This window comes from Rattus norvegicus, chromosome 6, assembly GCF_021556685.1.
Source record: "Rattus norvegicus strain SHRSP/BbbUtx chromosome 6, alternate assembly SHRSP_T2T, whole genome shotgun sequence".
NCBI lineage: Eukaryota > Metazoa > Chordata > Mammalia > Rodentia > Muridae > Rattus > Rattus norvegicus.
In genome coordinates this window covers 42,596,608-42,613,469 of record NC_141539.1, presented here as the reverse complement: position 1 = coordinate 42,613,469, position 16,862 = coordinate 42,596,608, and the positions used below count along the sequence as shown (strand labels likewise).

At 44.1% G+C, this 16,862-nt stretch overlaps 1 protein-coding gene across 16 annotated transcripts in view; it reads right to left on the bottom strand.

Moving 5' to 3' along the window:
- Positions 1–16,862, bottom strand: part of Nbas (NBAS subunit of NRZ tethering complex) — a 341,775-nt gene that overhangs the window by 35,394 nt on the left and 289,519 nt on the right. For 11 of the 16 annotated variants that reach the window (NM_001427446.1, XM_087554749.1, XM_087554750.1 and 8 more), the window contains 2 exons: positions 15,063–15,191; positions 1,758–2,177 (listed from right to left, as the gene is read on the bottom strand). In NM_001427446.1, coding sequence (NP_001414375.1) covers positions 1,902–2,177; positions 15,063–15,191 — 405 coding nt within the window. In that variant the 3' untranslated portion in view covers positions 1,758–1,901. Of the gene's footprint in view, positions 1–1,757; positions 2,178–15,062; positions 15,192–16,862 lie in introns of those variants that run through there. The other 5 variants (XM_087554759.1, XM_087554760.1, XM_087554761.1 and 2 more) reach the window with 1 other exon arrangement.

Below are 16,862 nucleotides of genomic sequence, written 5' to 3'. Positions count from 1 at the left end.
CGGGAATAAGAGACAAAGACAGGAGATAGAGGACAAGAGATAAGGGAAAGGGAATAAGGGAGAGGGGGAGGGGGAATTTGTCTTGGAATGGGACAAATGACTACCACTGGATAGAGAGGAGACAGATGTGGCCCATAGGAAAATGTCAGTTCATAAAGAAACAAGGGAAAGGCCCGTGTGAGGATGAGGTGTTTAATTGTATTGGACATGTTAATCAGGTGAGCCAAAGGGAGCTTTTGATTGCTGGACTTCAGTACTTCGATAGCTGGGCTTTGGTAGTCAGCCCCAGGAGGAGGAAGTGGGAATACATGTTGGTGGCTAGCTTTAGGAGTGTAATTACTTTGTTTTATAGCAAGGCAGAGGAAATGGGAGAAAGGGCAAGGCCTGTCAGTGGCACACTGGCCACATTTAAGCTGGCCAGAGTCCCTTTAAATGTGGCTTCAGATAAACATGTTATTGAGTCAAAGCAGAGTTTATCCCTTTCTACCCAAGGACATGAGACTTGTGCCAACCTTCTTCAAATTTTGGTGTTGCCAAGGAAGAAGAATTCAAAGGTCACAGGTTGAGAAACTGCACTTAGCAGAAAGTATCTGAAGGGACTGAAGTTTTCTGTTTAGACAGCACAGCTGCTTGTAGAGGAGTAAGGAGCAAGGGGACACCAGTGGTGACGTAGACCATCAGTGAAGTGCCAATATCCTTAGAGCTGGTGTGCCCAGCTGAGGGGGAGTACATGGGTTTGAAGACCACTCTACTCCAGTATGCTACAAGGCATACTGCTGGCTTTGACAGGATATAGAAACTGGACAAGGGCAGTTTCAAAATAGAAAATATTTTATATATTTTATTTATATATTTAATACATAAAATATGTATTATATATTTATATATTATATATTTCTTCATGATAAAATATCTGTAGAATGTCATCACTTTCACACATAGATTATACCTATTGATTATCAGCCACACTGCCCTCCCTCCATTCCAAATTATTTCTTGGTGGCAGGGTAGAGGAGCTTTAAGCCATAGTACAGTGATGCCAATGTCAATGGTATGAATGTTCTCCATTCCATGATCTAGGCTGTGAGGCTTAAGTGAGACTCTCTTGAAAGCCACCGGCAGAGCACTGGGTTACAGGCTCTGTCCTTGACTACATGTCTGGGGAGGAGAAACAAGCACCAGTGTATTACTTTGTGGGTTCTTATCTCTTACCATGGGCAACATCCCTTCTGTGGCTTTAGGTACATGTGGATGTCTCAGCTTTAATATGCTTATGTTGACAATCACACTAACTGATTCAAAGCCCCATATGTTGTTACTGATCATTTAGCTGCATTTGACAAGCAGCATTCATATATTCTAACAGCTGACAAGCAGGACAATGAGAATTCTTAAGCCTTTCCTATGTACCCGATGGAGCTGCGCACACATCCTCATACAATACTCCATTACTTTGTTAGCTACATATTTTAACACTGATTTTCATGAGTGGTCTAAGATTTAGGGAGGGAGACTACTTGACTTAAGGCCACAAGAACTGTTCTGAGCCTTGAACACAGGACCTTTCATCCAAGCCATTTAATATACCATACTCTCTCATACAGTGCACCACCATTCTCAATTTTCTTAAGTATAGTTTCCCATTCAATTAACTGGGTTCTACTCAGAAAAGAAAAATTTAAAAAGGCAAAAAAAATCCACGATAATAACAGAGTATGCTAACCCATCAGTATGAGAAAGTACTTGAAGGGCATTGGTTGCCATTTATATATATACATATACCTTTATTCATGACTTATTAGAAATGCTGAGAACAATTAATTGCTACAAATGCTGCTTCGGGCATGGCTTTGGGGTCTGATGCTCTCTCCTGCCAGGAGCAAGGTCATGGGTGGCTGTGCTCACACCCACTGCCTCAGTGCACTGAGGGCAGTGCTGAAAGTTCTGAACACCCGATGAGTCCCCTGGACAGCCAGGAGGAGTGAGCCAGCTTCAGCTTCATGTCCGGCCTCCTGCAGGTGTCTAGCCAGCTCCTCTGCGTTCCAGCGCCCCTGCTGGTTGTTGGCCACAAGGTGAGCAATGATATGTGGGTAGAAGGGTGTGGAGACACATTTCACCAGCAGCCTGGCATCCACGAGCAGGGAAAGCAGCTCCTGGTCACAATTAGAGTCATTCACCTTCAAGAAATAAGAAAGCCAGCCGTGAGTGGGCTTTGCATTCTTTCTTCTAATTCCTAAGCTTTCTACAGAGCTGTCAGGTGCAGCCTGCTGGCTTCCCATAGCACGCAAATCTGTGTGGCCTTAAGACAACGTGCCACATGCCTCGAACAGTGCGAGGAAGATCTGAGGCCTCATCGTGGAGGTCAGAGATGGGACAACAGACATGGCTTCCTCTCAGCAAGGAGACAGTATACCAGGCCCCTGCCTGCACACATCCAGTGTTCAATGTTGCAGAAGTAGCAATTTACAGAGCCCTTTCTAGTTCAGCCTGGAAAACTGGCAGGTCCATGTCTCAGTCTCATGATAAGAAAATTAAGGTGTAAGAAATTTTGCTTAATGTTGTAGTAAGTCACGGAGCCACAGTCTGGATTTAGGTTAGTCTTGATTTCAAAGTCTGAGCTCCTGACAATCCCATTACCATTTCAACTGTCTTTTCATCTGTGGGTTTTATACCCAATTCTCTCTGGGATGCAGAGCCACGTGAAAAAAACTTTTCAGTGTCTGAAAGCCTTTCTTCCTTGCCTGTTGAGAGTAAGCAGAACATGAACAGAAAAGTGGGCTGCAGCTGTTTTTGTTGAAGCCCGTGGGGGCGCAAGTCTCATCTTCCAAGTTTACACATGGCTCTCTATAGCTTTGCTCCCTTCCTTCCTTCCTTCCTTCCTTCCTTCCTTCCTTCCTTCCTTCCTTCCTTCCTTCCTTCCTTCCTTCCTTCCTCTGGTTTGGATTATCATTCCTCTTGTAAGAAATCAAGTTTAGGTGGACAGCATATTGGAAATCATCATTGCCACCCAGCATCATGAGACAGCTGCATGGAAGTTTCTAATTGCTTTCACAGCATGCTTTAAGTGTGGTTGTATAGACCTCAAAAATGATGTGGCATTTCAAAGTCAATGAACTAATTACTTAGAACAACAATATCACAACGTCATGCAGTATGTTCTCCCTGCCTGACTGTTATGAAGAAGAGTAGGTTGTGACTATGACGAGGACACTGTCTCTGGCGGGAGGAACAAAAGCCAGAAGCATAGGTATAAGGCACTGCTCCCTTCAGCAGTGCTCCGGGATTGTTCACAACCTCCCCTATCTGTAGCTCCAGTGGCACGTCCTTGGTGACCTTCCTAGAGCTATTAGAAAGGCTCATTGCTCCTCCCTCCAGGTTCCCTACACACCTGGCCAGGTCTCTCCATGCTATGCTATGATAGTTTGTCTGCCTCTCCTGATGGTGGGGTTGGAGGGGAGGGAGGGGCACAAGGGTTTTACAGTTTTTATGTTTCAGTACCCAGTGCTATCAACATTGGTTGACTAAGTGGGCAACTGAGATGATATCAGCAAACCTTGTCTCAGTTTTATAAACTGCACAAATGTGTGAATAGATTGCTGACCCCCAGGGCACTGGGTGCTGCTATCCAGGCACTTCTGCATTCTCAGGATTCTTTTCTCTGCCTTCTTATCTCATGCACTTGTTTTGATGCAGAGTCTTTACATGTAGTTCAAGCTGACCTAAAACTGGAACTGGCAGCAATCCTCCTGTCTCAGCCTTCTGGGGGCTGGGTTTATAGGTAGCACACGTGACTTTCATGTCCCAAATTCTTTTTTTTTTCTCTTTACACAATTAAAAAAAGAAGATTTATTTATTTATCTCTTGTATGTGGGCACGCTATTGCTGTCTTCAGACACACCAGAAAAGGGCATGAGATGCCCATTACAGATGCCTGTGAGCTATCCTGTGGTTGCTAGGAATTGAACTCAGGACCTCTGGAAGAGCAATCAGTGCTCTAACTGCTGAACCACCTCTCCAGCCCCTGACTTCTCTCTCTCTTTTTTTTTAATTTAGAGAATACTTTATTAGTTTTTGTAATCAAACCCACGTAGATAAGACCTTACATATTTAATACAGTGTGTTACCCCTGTACAAATGGAAAAAACTTAAGTTCAACATTTCTAGACCAATATGGCTGTTAATTTCTGTACAGTGCCAACTCAACACAGTAAACGGGGATACTTTTTTCCAAAGTTGACAGCACAGCTAAAGTTTCAAAAAATTCAAATTATATATCTGTATATATATATTTATATTTATATAAAAAGACCAATAATAGCAGTGTGTTATGCATCAACAGCAGCAACAGCTTTTCCAGGTTCTGCAGTCATCTGAACAAAACTGTAGAGACATCCAGCACACTCCATTAAAAAAAAAAAAAAAGTAAAAAAACAAAACCCGAGAAAACAGCACAGTTCTGTTACTCTTGTGGTACCTGGCACCATTTTTTTTTTTTAAATTAGCTTCTCAATCATCATCTGGAAAGAAAACATTCTGAGCAACATCATTAAGAACAGCTCTGATAAGGCACGGTCACTACTACATGTCATAAAGCAGGTACAAGCTATTTTACATCCACAGAGGTATGATACAGTACTGTCCTACATCTATAATACTAGAGGATACAATTTAAAAGGCATTATTTGAGACTTGATTCTACTTTTCCAGCAGAGGGCCCAAAGGATGGTGTGACACAGCTTTGTAAAGAAACATACTCTAGACAGGATTTCCTTTCACTAGTGGCACAGTTCTAAGGATTCATTCTCTCCATGAATGTCAGCTAAAACCGTTATTAAAAAAATGAAATATCCCTAGAACAAAACCGTATAACCACCGGATTCACATGAAGATGACCTAGTGGAGACAAGCTGGACCTCACCTTACCAACAAGCTATCAAATCTGTTATGTTTAAACAGTGAGACCTCCAAGGAAGGAGATGCCAAGTAGTGCTTCAAAGCTTCGGACCACAATCAAACACAGCATCCTTTTCAACAGAAGCAGAAGCTCATCTGAATATGCTCAAGGATGCTGACATCAACATTTAATCATCTCCTCACTCATCCAGGAAGAAGGGGAGATCAGTTACTACTGTACTTTATTGTGTTCAACCAAATCACCATGTTACAAGAATAGCAAGCTGCCATAATAAAAAATAAGGCTCCTCTATCCAGCACCACATAGCATCATTTTACTTTCAAGCCTAGAAATTGCACACTTGTATATAAACCAACCGAAGATGAGGATTGAGAGTTCATCTTGGTGGATTTTTCCTTTGATGAATATGAAGTGTCCTTCCTTATCTTTTTTGATGACTTTTAATTGAAAATTGATTTTATTTGATATTAGAATGGCTACTCCACCTTGCTTCTTCTGACCATTTGCTTGGAAAGTTGTTTTCCAGCCTTTCACTCTGAGGTAGTGTCTGTCTTTGTCTCTGAGGTGTGTTTCCTGTAGGCAGCAGAATGCAGGGTCCTCGTTGCGTATCCAGTTTGTTAATCTATGTCTTTTTATTGGGGAGTTGAGGCCATTGATGTTGAGAGATATTAAGGAATAATGATTATTGCTTCCTGTTATATTCATATTTGGATGTGAGGTTATGTTTGTGTGCTTTTCTTCTCTTTGTTTTGTTGCCAAGATGATTAGTTTCTTGCTTCTTCTAGGGTATAGCTTGCCTCCTTATGTTGGGCTTTACCCTTTATTATCCTTTGTAGTGCTGGACTTGTAGAAAGATATTGTGTAAATTTGGTTTTGTCATGGAATATCTTGGTTTCTCCATCTATGTTAATTGAGAGTTTTGCAAGATACAGTAACCTGGGCTGGCATTTGTGTTGTCTTAGGGTCTGTATGACATCAGTCCAGGATCTTCTGGCCTTCATAGTTTCTGGCGAGAAGTCTGGTGTGATTCTGATAGGTCTGCCTTTATATGTTACTTGACCTTTTTCCCTTACTGCTTTTAATATTCTTTCTTTATTTTGTGCATTTGGTGTTTTGACAATTATGTGACGGGAGGTGTTTCTTTTCTGGTCCAATCTATTTGGAGTTCTGTAGGCTTCTTGTATGCCTATGGGTATCTTTTTTTAGGTTAGGGAAGTTTTCTTCTATGATTTTGTTGAAGATATTTACTGGTCCTTTGAGCTGGGAGTCTTCACTCTCTTCTATACCTATTATCCTTAGGTTTGATCTTCTCATTGAGTCCTGGATTTCCTGTATGTTTTGGACCAGTAGCTTTTTCTGCTTTACATTATCTTTGACAGTTGAGTCAATGATTTCTATGGAATCTTCTGCTCCCGAGATTCTCTCTTCCATCTCTTGTATTCTGTTGGTGAAGCTTGTATCTACAGCTCCTTGTCTTTTCTTTTGATTTTCTATGTCCAGGGTTGTTTCCATGTGTTCTTTCTTGATTGCTTCTATTTCCATTTTTAATTCCTTCAACTGTTTGATTGTGTTTTCCTGGAATTCTTTCAGGGATTTTTGTGTCTCCTCTCTATGGGTTTCTACTTGTTTATTTATGTTTTCCTGGAATTCTTTCAGGCATTTTTGCGATTCCTCTCTGTAGGCTTCTACTTGTTCTCTAAGGGAGTTCTCCACGTCTTTCTTGAAGTCCTCCAGCATCATGATCAAATACGATTTTGAAACTAGATCTTGCTTTTCTGGTGTGTTTGGATATTCCGTGTTTGCTTTGGTGGGAGAATTGGGCTCTGATGATGCCATGTAGTCTTGGTTTCTGTTGCTTGGGTTCCTGCGCTTGCCTCTCGCCATCAGATTATCTCTAGTGTTACTTTGTTCTGCTATTTCTGACCGTGGCTAGACTGTCCTATAAGCCTGTGTGTCAGGAGTGCTGTAGACCTGTTTTCCTGTTTTCTTTCAGCCAGTTATGGGGACAGAGTGTTCTGCTTTCGGGCGTGTAGTTTTTCCTCTCTACAGGTCTTCAGCTGTTCCTGTGGGCCTGTGTCTTGAGTTCACCAGGCAGGTTTCTTGCAGGGGAAAAGTTGGTCCTACCTGTGGTTCCAAGGCTCAAGTTTGCTTGTGGGGTACTGCCTAAGTCCTGTCCTCGGCGGCAGCAACCGGGAAGATCTGCGCCGCTCTTTCCGGGAGTCTCCGTGCACCAGGGTTCCAGATGACGTTTGGTGTTTTCCTCTGGCGTCTGGATGTGCACAGAGTGCAGTCTCTTCTGGTTTCCCAGGCGTGTCTGCCTCTCTGAAGGTTCAGCTCTCCCTCCCACGGGATTTGGGTGCAGAGAACTGTTTATCCGGTCTGTTTCCTTCAGGTTCCGGCGGTGTCTCAGGCAGGGGTCCTGCCGCTCCTGGGCCCTCCCCTACGGGAACCCAGAGGCCTTATACAGTTGCCTCTTGGGCCAGGGATGTGGGCAGGGGTGGGCAGTGTCGGTGGTCTCCTCCGCTCTGCAGCCTCAGGAGTGCCCACCTGATCAGGCGGTGAGGTCTCTCTCCCACGGGGTTTGGGAGCAGAGAGCTGTCTCATGTCCCAAATTCTTATACATACCCCTTTGACCTAGAAAAATATTTAGTTAGTTCCCACTGGCCTTTGGGCTTATGTTGTTTGTAGATGCTATATAGGAGAAGCAACTAGTGGAGGAGACTGACTCTGCTGCTTTATGAGGGCAAGTGCCCTTTCATGCCGTCACAGGGCTCTTTATGTGCCCATAAACTCCGAATAGTTTCCCTATCCCACTCCATCCTGCCCTGCCCAGTGCCAACCCTGCTTTTCACAACCGTAGCCCCGCACAACTCCTGCATCCCGTCCAATGCACATGCTCTCCGCTTCCACAGGGCTCTGCTGTGGCCCTTCTATCCTCACGTAACAGATGAGCACTGTGTGGGAGCTCCATGGTGGGACTGATAAGGTGGAGATCCACACTGAATGTTTCTCATGTAGCCCCCATGCTCAGAGTGGCTGGAGGACGGTAGCACCACAGACTTGTGAAATACGACGTGAATAACTGAATCACCCCGGAGGCCTACGTCTGTTTCGCCGTACACTGTTATTTGTGACCATGTGCAATCACATGGTCTCTGGGTCACTTGACATAAGTTTTTCTGGTTTACTCTTCAAACAGGCTTTCTACCTCATTCTCCAGGAGCACAGCCAGGCCCCTGTCAAGTGTTTGATAAAATTCTAGATAAAAGGTTGAGTCCAGGCACTGCCAAGTGAGCTGTCCTGAGTAAGCGTCAGGCTGGGGAGTCTAGACAGTTTCAGCTAAAGGAAGAGACAGTTCCTCTGCCAAGGCTGCTCCCTCTCATTGCTCCTTCAAGCCTCACATCTATCACATCTGTTGCTGCAGTGTGGGGCCCAGCCTTTCCAGGAGCTGCCCCCAAAACCGACAGGGAGCAGGCAGGAGGAGATACCCCCAGGAAAAGGTAGAGTCAAGAGTTTTACCAATCTCGAGCAGAGAGTAGGGAAAGGCTTGGGGGGAATTCTGCTCTTGCACTTCAAGACTGGGTGCGAGGAAATGGTAGGGACTGCTTCATTTCATTTCCTCCTGTGACTCCTGCCTGCCTTTTAGTAGATGCAAGGAATAGTTTCAAAATTGTGATTTGCAAAGGAATTACGGTGGAGATAATTATTCTGTGCACATCTGGAACAAAATACAGAATGAAAAAGTAATCAAAAGCTGAGCTTGGTCGCTCAAGTCTGTAATTCTAGCTCCTGTGAGGCAGAAACATCAGATGCTCAAAGTCTGGGCTTCACGGTAAGTTCAAGGCCATATTTAAAAGTAGAGAACAAGGGGCGATGAGATGGCTCTGTAGTTAAGAGCACTGGCTGCTCTTCCAGAGGACCTGGGTTCAATTCCCAGCAACCACCACGGCAGCTCAAAAGTGTCTGCAACCCCTGTTCCTGGAGATCCCACACCCTCGCACAGACATGCATGCTGGGAAAGACAGACAGACAAAGGAGGGTGATGTGAGATGGCTCATCTCAGCATGTGATGATTTGCTTCTCAAGCCTGATGACCTCAGCCCCATCCCTGGTTGATTCCCAAGAGTTACACTCTGACCTCCATCCTGTGCTGTGGTGTATGTTTCCTAGCAAATATAACAGTAAGATCAAAGACAGAAAGAGCTTCTGTCTGATCCGTCCCAATAACTACTTTAAAAAGAAGTGTGGCCGCCAGAGAGGAGATGAACGGCCGCAGCCTTGGGTGGAGCCTCTCCACACACCATGTGTCGTCACCAGTGCTCTGAGGCCCCTCCACACGGCCTGCAGCGCTCTAGGCACAGACATTCTACCCACACTTCACCAACCTGTCAGGCCTCAGATTCTCATCTTCCGTGGTTTGTTTTTTCTATAATTCCAGCTAGAGGTATTAATGATCCAATGCTGCCGACTACAGTGGGCAGTTCCTACTTCTCCATGCTACATGTCCTAACCATTTCCTTTCCCTGAAATTAGAAAGTAAAAAGGAAATGAAACACTTTGGGGGAAGAAATCAGCCCTCCAAGCCTGGATCACATGACAGCGTGTCTATGCTGCATGCCCCTTCCAGGAGCTGTGAACTGTCCATCCTTTCATAATACTAGGAATTCTAAGAATGTTTTTATGGTTTCTATACTTAAAATTTTTAATGGCTGCAAACTAGCCTGTTGAAAAGATGTCACCATTATTTAACTTCTACTATAAATATTCAGCTGTTTTAAATTGAGATTATTGAAACACTACAATGAATGCTTTTCATGCACATATTTTCTTTTATTGAATTTTTTTTATATAGTATAAATTTCTAGGAGAGATGATATTGAGTCGTGATGAGCTGGACTATGCTGTGTCCTTCCAAGCTTGCAGCACACCAACTCTCCACTTGGGGACTGCAGGCAGGGAGACCATCACTAGGTTTAGGTAGAGACCAGGCCTTTCAGGAGGTGAAAAGGCTAAAGGGGTTCTTTGTGTGACTTACATGCCAACCCCGGTTTCACTGTAATGGACATTTTGTATTATAATTCCTTCAGCTGCTTTAAAATTTCAATTCTAAGTGTTCTTCCCCCTGCCCCCAAGACTGGGTTTCCTAGTATAGCCCTGGCTGTTCTGGAGCTCTCTCTGTAGACCAGGCTGACCTTCAGCTCATAGCGATCCACCTGGCTCTGCTTCCCTAGTGCCTGGATTAAAGGTGTGCACCATCACCACCCAGCTAAATTCTCAAAAAAGTGTTCCTGTGTAATTTTCAGACTTTTAAAATATGTTTCATATGAGCTCTGAGTTCTTCAATCGACCTTGACTTTGGTATTCGGCCTTAGAAAGTCACGTACTTTTCCCAATGGATGGATTGGTATGGTAAAGGGTAAAGAGAAACAATCTGCTTTTCTGGGTTTCATTTGTCATGAGCCAAATCCAGAAGGGTTGGTTGATTTTCCACTAAACAAATGAATTAGGGTGAGAGATAGTCTGGTGGTATAAACAGGAGCCAGTTAGAGACAGATCTCTAGCCTGGATCTGTTACTGAACATCCGTGTGGCCTGGCAAGGGCATTCTTCTCTGAACTCCACTCTCACAACAGAAGAGCATTCTGGGTGAGGGCTGACAGTCACCAAGCTTCCACCTGTATAATGCCTGCTGTGAAGTTCAGCTGCAGTTATTACAGCAGACAAATGGGAATAACAATTTTTCTAAAAAAGAGAAAAACTAAATATTTACCACATGAGGAGAAGCATGTCTCTTCTGTGTGCTTATCTTGTGAAAAGTTTTTGACATTACCTAAAACTCTGAAGATCTCGAGAGAGAAATGTATAGATGTAGACCCAGAATATTTCTATCTTCCAACTATTAAAATGTTATCCGCTTAGTTCCTCTTTCAACAATGTGTAACGAGCCTTCTCTGAGTTAAAGCCTCTGTTTTATGGCTCTCCATCAAGCTAAGAGTAATTACAGGAAGGAAGTAAACTGCATTCTACAGCATAATGCGTATGGGATTTCATGTCAGTGACTTTACAGATTGTTAATATTCCACTGTTTACTTCAGGGGGACATGTGCCTCTTTTTCACATACACCAAGACTTTATACGTTATTTAAAACATTAATGTACAATTGTAAAAGGCAAGCAGCACAAATGCAAACACAAACCTCAAACACAAACACCCACACAAGACCCTGTCTGTACTCTGCTTGAACATGACACCCCGATTCCAATTTCTCAGCAGACCCTGGGTTCTACTTTGGGCAGAGCAGCTAATCACTTTGTCCAAGCCATGGCTTATGATCTAACAAAACAGGGAGAGGACCTTTGAAAAATCCAGCCTGGTCATGGCTGCGAACACACTTGGGTGCTAGACTTTGGGCTCCAGTTGACTGTTGTTTCAGAATCATTCTGTCCTAGAGAGGCTGTTTGTAAACACAGAGTGATGATGACATATTTCATCGTTACAGACATCCTGCAAATGTCTTCACTCTTCACACAGCATTGGGTTGAGCACATAGGTGCTTAGTATGTCTGCTTACAACAACCTCTGTTACAGCTGTTTACAACAACACTATTCAGAACTGGTTGCTCAGAAGTCAAACAGGTTCAAATAAAGGGGAATGGCAGCTCTGTGGCATGGGAGGGGCAGCAAGGCCTCTTGAGGTGCTGCTGAAGACTTTGTATCATCAGACAGCTACACAGGAGAGAACGGATGACAGTGGGGAAGGAACAGTGCTATGACCTTCAAGCTGACATGGATGTCCACATTTCTGAGTAAAAACAGCTTCGCCAAACGTGTTGGATGAGCATGGCCAGCAACACTGTTTAATCCCAGGGAGGAAGGGGCTCCCTCAGGTACTTTCATCACTGGACCATTCTAACCTAAACTGGTTTGAATACACCAGTTTGAAAAAGAACCAACTGATATTAGGGTCAACAGCAAAGGGCCCTTGGTAAGGTCAGAAACATGGTTTATTCTTTACACTAGGAGTCTGGGATATGGGCTGGGGAGAGAGGGACAGGGGAGCAGCAAGGGGGACACAGGAAGAAACAGGAGTCACCAGGCATGTTGAACAGTAAACAAAGATGATTTCAGTTCTCAAGAAGAGTAAAATACATCTTTGTTAACTTTGTTGAAATGAGTTTGGAGATTTTGACCTGAACAGAGGAGAACATAGAAATGATCTTCAAGCATGCCAAGGAAGAGCATTCTTGGTGAGGGCCACAGTGTGAGCAAGCTTTCAATTTCACCGAGATTGATGGAGACATCACCCAGCAGACTAGCATGACGGCCTTTCACTATTCACCTACAGTATGATGGCAGGAAAGACTTTCTGTTTCCTGCCTGGGGGAGAGACTTTTGGCCATGTGTATAAGGTCATGTGCTAAAGACCAGTGGCATTCCAGAAGCTAAGAGGGAGCAGTAGGTTATGATGTTAAGGGAAAAGCAGCAGCCATCTCCACAGCAGCACTTAAGTGTATCCCTTTAACTGCAAGCAGCTGTAAGGCTGTCAGCATCTGATAATGCACAGCAAAATAACGCACGCTGCCAGTGAGCCAGTGTGGTGTTTCTCCTCTCAGACCTGCACACTGTGTAGACCAATTGCTACCAGAGGATACCTTTGCCAGATGTTATTTTAACGTCAACAGGAACTAGTATCAACAACCAATAAGGGAAAAACTAAAGTTATTGATGAACCTTAGCCCTTCCTAATGGACAGAGAAAGCATCAAAAGGAGGGAACCCCCCCCCCCCCGCGAAAAGCAGCACAGGTTTTCCAGTTTTCATTAAAAAGCCATGGATTATTTAAAAACAGCCAGCCAGGAGACACAGCAGAGCCCCCCTCCTGAGCTCTTCTCTGGGGAATGGATGGCATGGCCCTTTCCCAGTGTTAGAGAGCAACGACAGACTATGGTAATTGCATATGCATTAATCTCATCCGCTTGAAATGACAAATCTACAGAGATGAAGACTAGATGAGTGTTGTCACTCTGAGGACACAGAGAGCAGAATGAGTCCTCTTGTCATAGAGACTTCATGGTTTGAGTTTGTAGCTCTTCTCACAGATCTACCTGCCCCAACTCTGCAGAAGCAGACACACAGAAGGGGAAAACTTGTGAACTATGAAACAAGGTCAGCAGGCCACTCCAGCGCTCACAGTCCTGGCCAGGAGTACTGCAGCTGTACTACACTTTCCCTCGGGAAACGGGGTGACAAGCATCAGAGACATTACTGTTTAGTTCCTGCACACTGAATGTACAAGTTAAATTACCCCCACCCCCCAAAAAACCTTTAAAAGTTCAAACTGATAAAGTCTATTGGATTTTAGCTTGTTGGAGGATATTAAGCCCTTGGTGAGGGTAGGGTCACAGGCAGGCTCTCCCAACACAAACACTCACTCTCCCCTTAGGGTAGACTCTCATCACTGAATTTCTAAACTTGAGGGTCTGCACATACTGAGTGAAATGTGTAAGCAATTTAGATGTGTGGCTTTCAGCTTCAAGCTGATGGGCAAAGCTGGCTGGCCCTAGCCTCACGGCCCCAGGCTCACAGCCACAGTGTACACAACAGTTTTAAGTTCAGAGTCTTAACTTGACTTAATTCAATGTCAATGTCAATGGCGCAGCACTCCACAAGCTCAGGGGGACCGTCTTATGGAGGTCACTGGTGCATTTAGTTCTCCCTTGCTGCTTGGTTTTCACAGTGCTTGCAGGGGCAGTGGATGGGCTAATAGTTTGTGGTTCCTGCTCTATTTGCAGTTCTGACACATGCATGGACATAAAAAGATTTTTACAAGGAGAGGTGACACTCACCTATGAAATCCTAACCAGGGGTGTGACAGAATAACACTCACCTATGGATTCCTAACGAGGGGTGTGAGACATCACTGTCTTGTTCCCCAAGAGTCCCAAGTACTCACAGAGACTAAACAGCAACTAAGATTAAGTAGAGGACCGAGAACGTGCAAGAGAATCAGAGTCTGGTTCTGTTCAGCTCACTCTTATTCCTCATTCCTTGACTTACAATAAAAAACAGGCTAAGAAAAAAGCTCAATATAATTTTCAATTCTTATGAAGTTACAAAACCATGAAGCATTCACATCAGCAGGGAGACAGGAAGACATCAACAGATCGACTTTAGTCTGGATCCCAAAAGGTCCTGCCAGGCAACTGTGGCCCTTCCACAGTCTCTGCAGACAGTCTTGTAGTACTCAGTATACATTGGTGAAAGGCAACAGATTTTCAATGACTGTGGCCAAATGTAACATTTGATATCTCTGTCATTAATAAAATGCTTTATCAATGATATCTTTACATCTATTTCTTAGCTCTTTTCTGCAGCCAGCATAGACCTTTGCTCTAGAATTCCCTTTCTCTCTGATTCCCAGAAGAGAGAGAGAGAGAGAGAGAGAGAGAGAGAGAGAGAGGAATTATACCGAAGTGTGCTTACATCTGTATATGTGTGTATATGAATGCACACACACTACTTACATGAAACAAGGATGTCTCTATAGAAGGCTCTGGGGAAGGATCATTCAATGTCAACTTGATAAAACAGAACGCTGAACTATCTAACTGGAGACTATATGTCTTTAAAAGAAAAGAGACCACTGCTTTCCTGGGTCATCACAACAAAATAGCCAGCCTTGTGCATGTCTGGAAACATGTTTGCAATCTGCAAATGTGACGTGAGCACATCTGTCTTCAAGCCCAAACACTGCTTCTGTGAGGCTCAGGTTCCAGAGAACAGCAGCTCTAGACTTCAGATAACTGTAGTTGAGTGCTGCTGGAAAACATTTGCCTGTGAGCAGCCACCAGGTGCAGCTGGAGACAGAGCCAACCTCAAGTGGGACTCAGCTCCCCAGACCCGAATCCCGAGTGGCAAGGAGCCTGCTTCTCTGGGGAAGTGTTTTACTATACATATCTGTGCTGTCAGCACCCAAAGAGAGCCTGGTTTATGGAAGAGGCTCAGTAAATGTCTATGAAACCAAGTGTGTGCCTGAGTGAATGAAGTCGCTACTACAGTCAGAGATTAGAGAGTGGCCAAGAATTAATCATGGTTTTTGTACTCACCTTTTTGGAAACCAGAACAGCAATAAATTCAACTGGACATACCTTAGTGACAGCTGAGATTTGCTCCAGGGCCATGGCCTGTAGAGTTTCATCTCCACTCTCCAGAAGAAGCTTCAGGGATGGGAGCAGGAGGGACTGGTGCAGCAGCAGCAGGCACAGCTCCTTCACACCCTGAAACCACATGGGTGAGGTGAGTTCCACTCATGCAAGCACAGTGTAACCCTGTGCTGCCTCTTCTAGATGTATCATCGTGTGTGTGTGTGTGTGTGTGTGTGTGTGTGTGAGAGTGTGTGTGAGTGTGTGTGTGAGTGTGTGTGAGTGTGTGATGTTAGTTAGTTTGAGTGGTAGGATGTATTCAGTATGCAGATCTAGTGGTATAACTTACTCTAATTCTCAGAGCCTTGTTTTCCCTGTAAGTAAAATGGACATCTCTGTATCTGCTCTGCAGCTCTGCAGCTCTGGTTGTGTATCTTGAGAATTAATGTAAATATATAGTGCTGAGCATACAGTAGAGACTCCATGGCAGCTGTTATCAACTATTCATGATGTCAATATCTAGTTTTTATCTACTGAGAGACAAAGGACATCAGCAAAGACAATGTTTTTAAACATGTTCAAAATTCTAGTATTAAGGTAAATAGAATTCTTGATATATTTAAGATATTCCATCCTCATGAAAACTATCTGTGGTTCAAAACAACGAACACGTGTGGCTCTCCCCAGGCCTACCTGAATTTCATTCTCAGGTTTTATTCTACTTGATGAACTGAGCTCACCCGCTGAGCTGGCTGCTTCAACTGTCCTGACTGTACTATGACACGAAGAACTGAACACTCCACCAAAGAGCAGATGATGAATGCGGCCCTATATATTAAAGCCAAACTAGTCTGGAGAAGAATGAACGATTGCAGTCCTGCATGGGGCTGATTGCCCTGTTGTGCTACTCCACAGCAGTGGCACAGGAAAGAAAATCCAAATGCTGGGCACCCCGAGCATCCCGGAGCATCACTCCATGATGAGATGATGAAAATGACAGACTGGGTGAGACACTTTCCAAACGCTGAGCTGCCTGCCCCTTGAGCAGACAGCGCTAGGATTCCCGCTTTCATACCTGTCATTGACTGGGGTGGGCAATTAGAGTTACAGCTGTCTTTGACTCATGTCTGCTCCTATAAGGAACTCCTTACTCAAAACTTCTGTAAGCACCCCTAATGAAACTCAGTGGTTCACCATGTTGGATATCAGTGGTATGCTTACACTGGGCTCTTGATAGTTCCCTATCTGGGATAAGTAGATAATGGTTCACATCTCCCAAAGAATAGTGACACACACCAGACCAGCTCCCCTGACTAACCAAGCTTAGTCTCAATTCTACATCCCCACTGTACTCTTTGCTTCAGACATTACTTCTGTCCTATAGTTCTGTATTCACACAAATGTCCCTCTTTAAGGGTGAGCAATGTGTCTTATACTCCAAAGTCACGTGGTCCACAGCAGACTCAACAGCAGTATTGGTATAGGAGCTTCTCTCAGCACTCATGTCTGCTCTTCATTCAATACGTCATCAATAACTGACAAGGAACCTCAGCATTTCATGTTGATTGTAGCTTTAAATGACAAATTTTATAAACTAGTAGATAGCATCTAAAAAGACAGTAGATAGTCTGCTTTCTACTGCTGTGATAAAACTGGAACCAAGGCAGCTTGAGGAATAGTTTATTATATCTTAAGGATTACAGTCTGTCATGAAGGGAAGCCAGGGCAGGAATCTGGAGCAGGAACTGAAGCAGAGACCATGGAGGAGTGTTGTCTACTGCCTTGCTTTCTGTGGCTTGCTCAGTT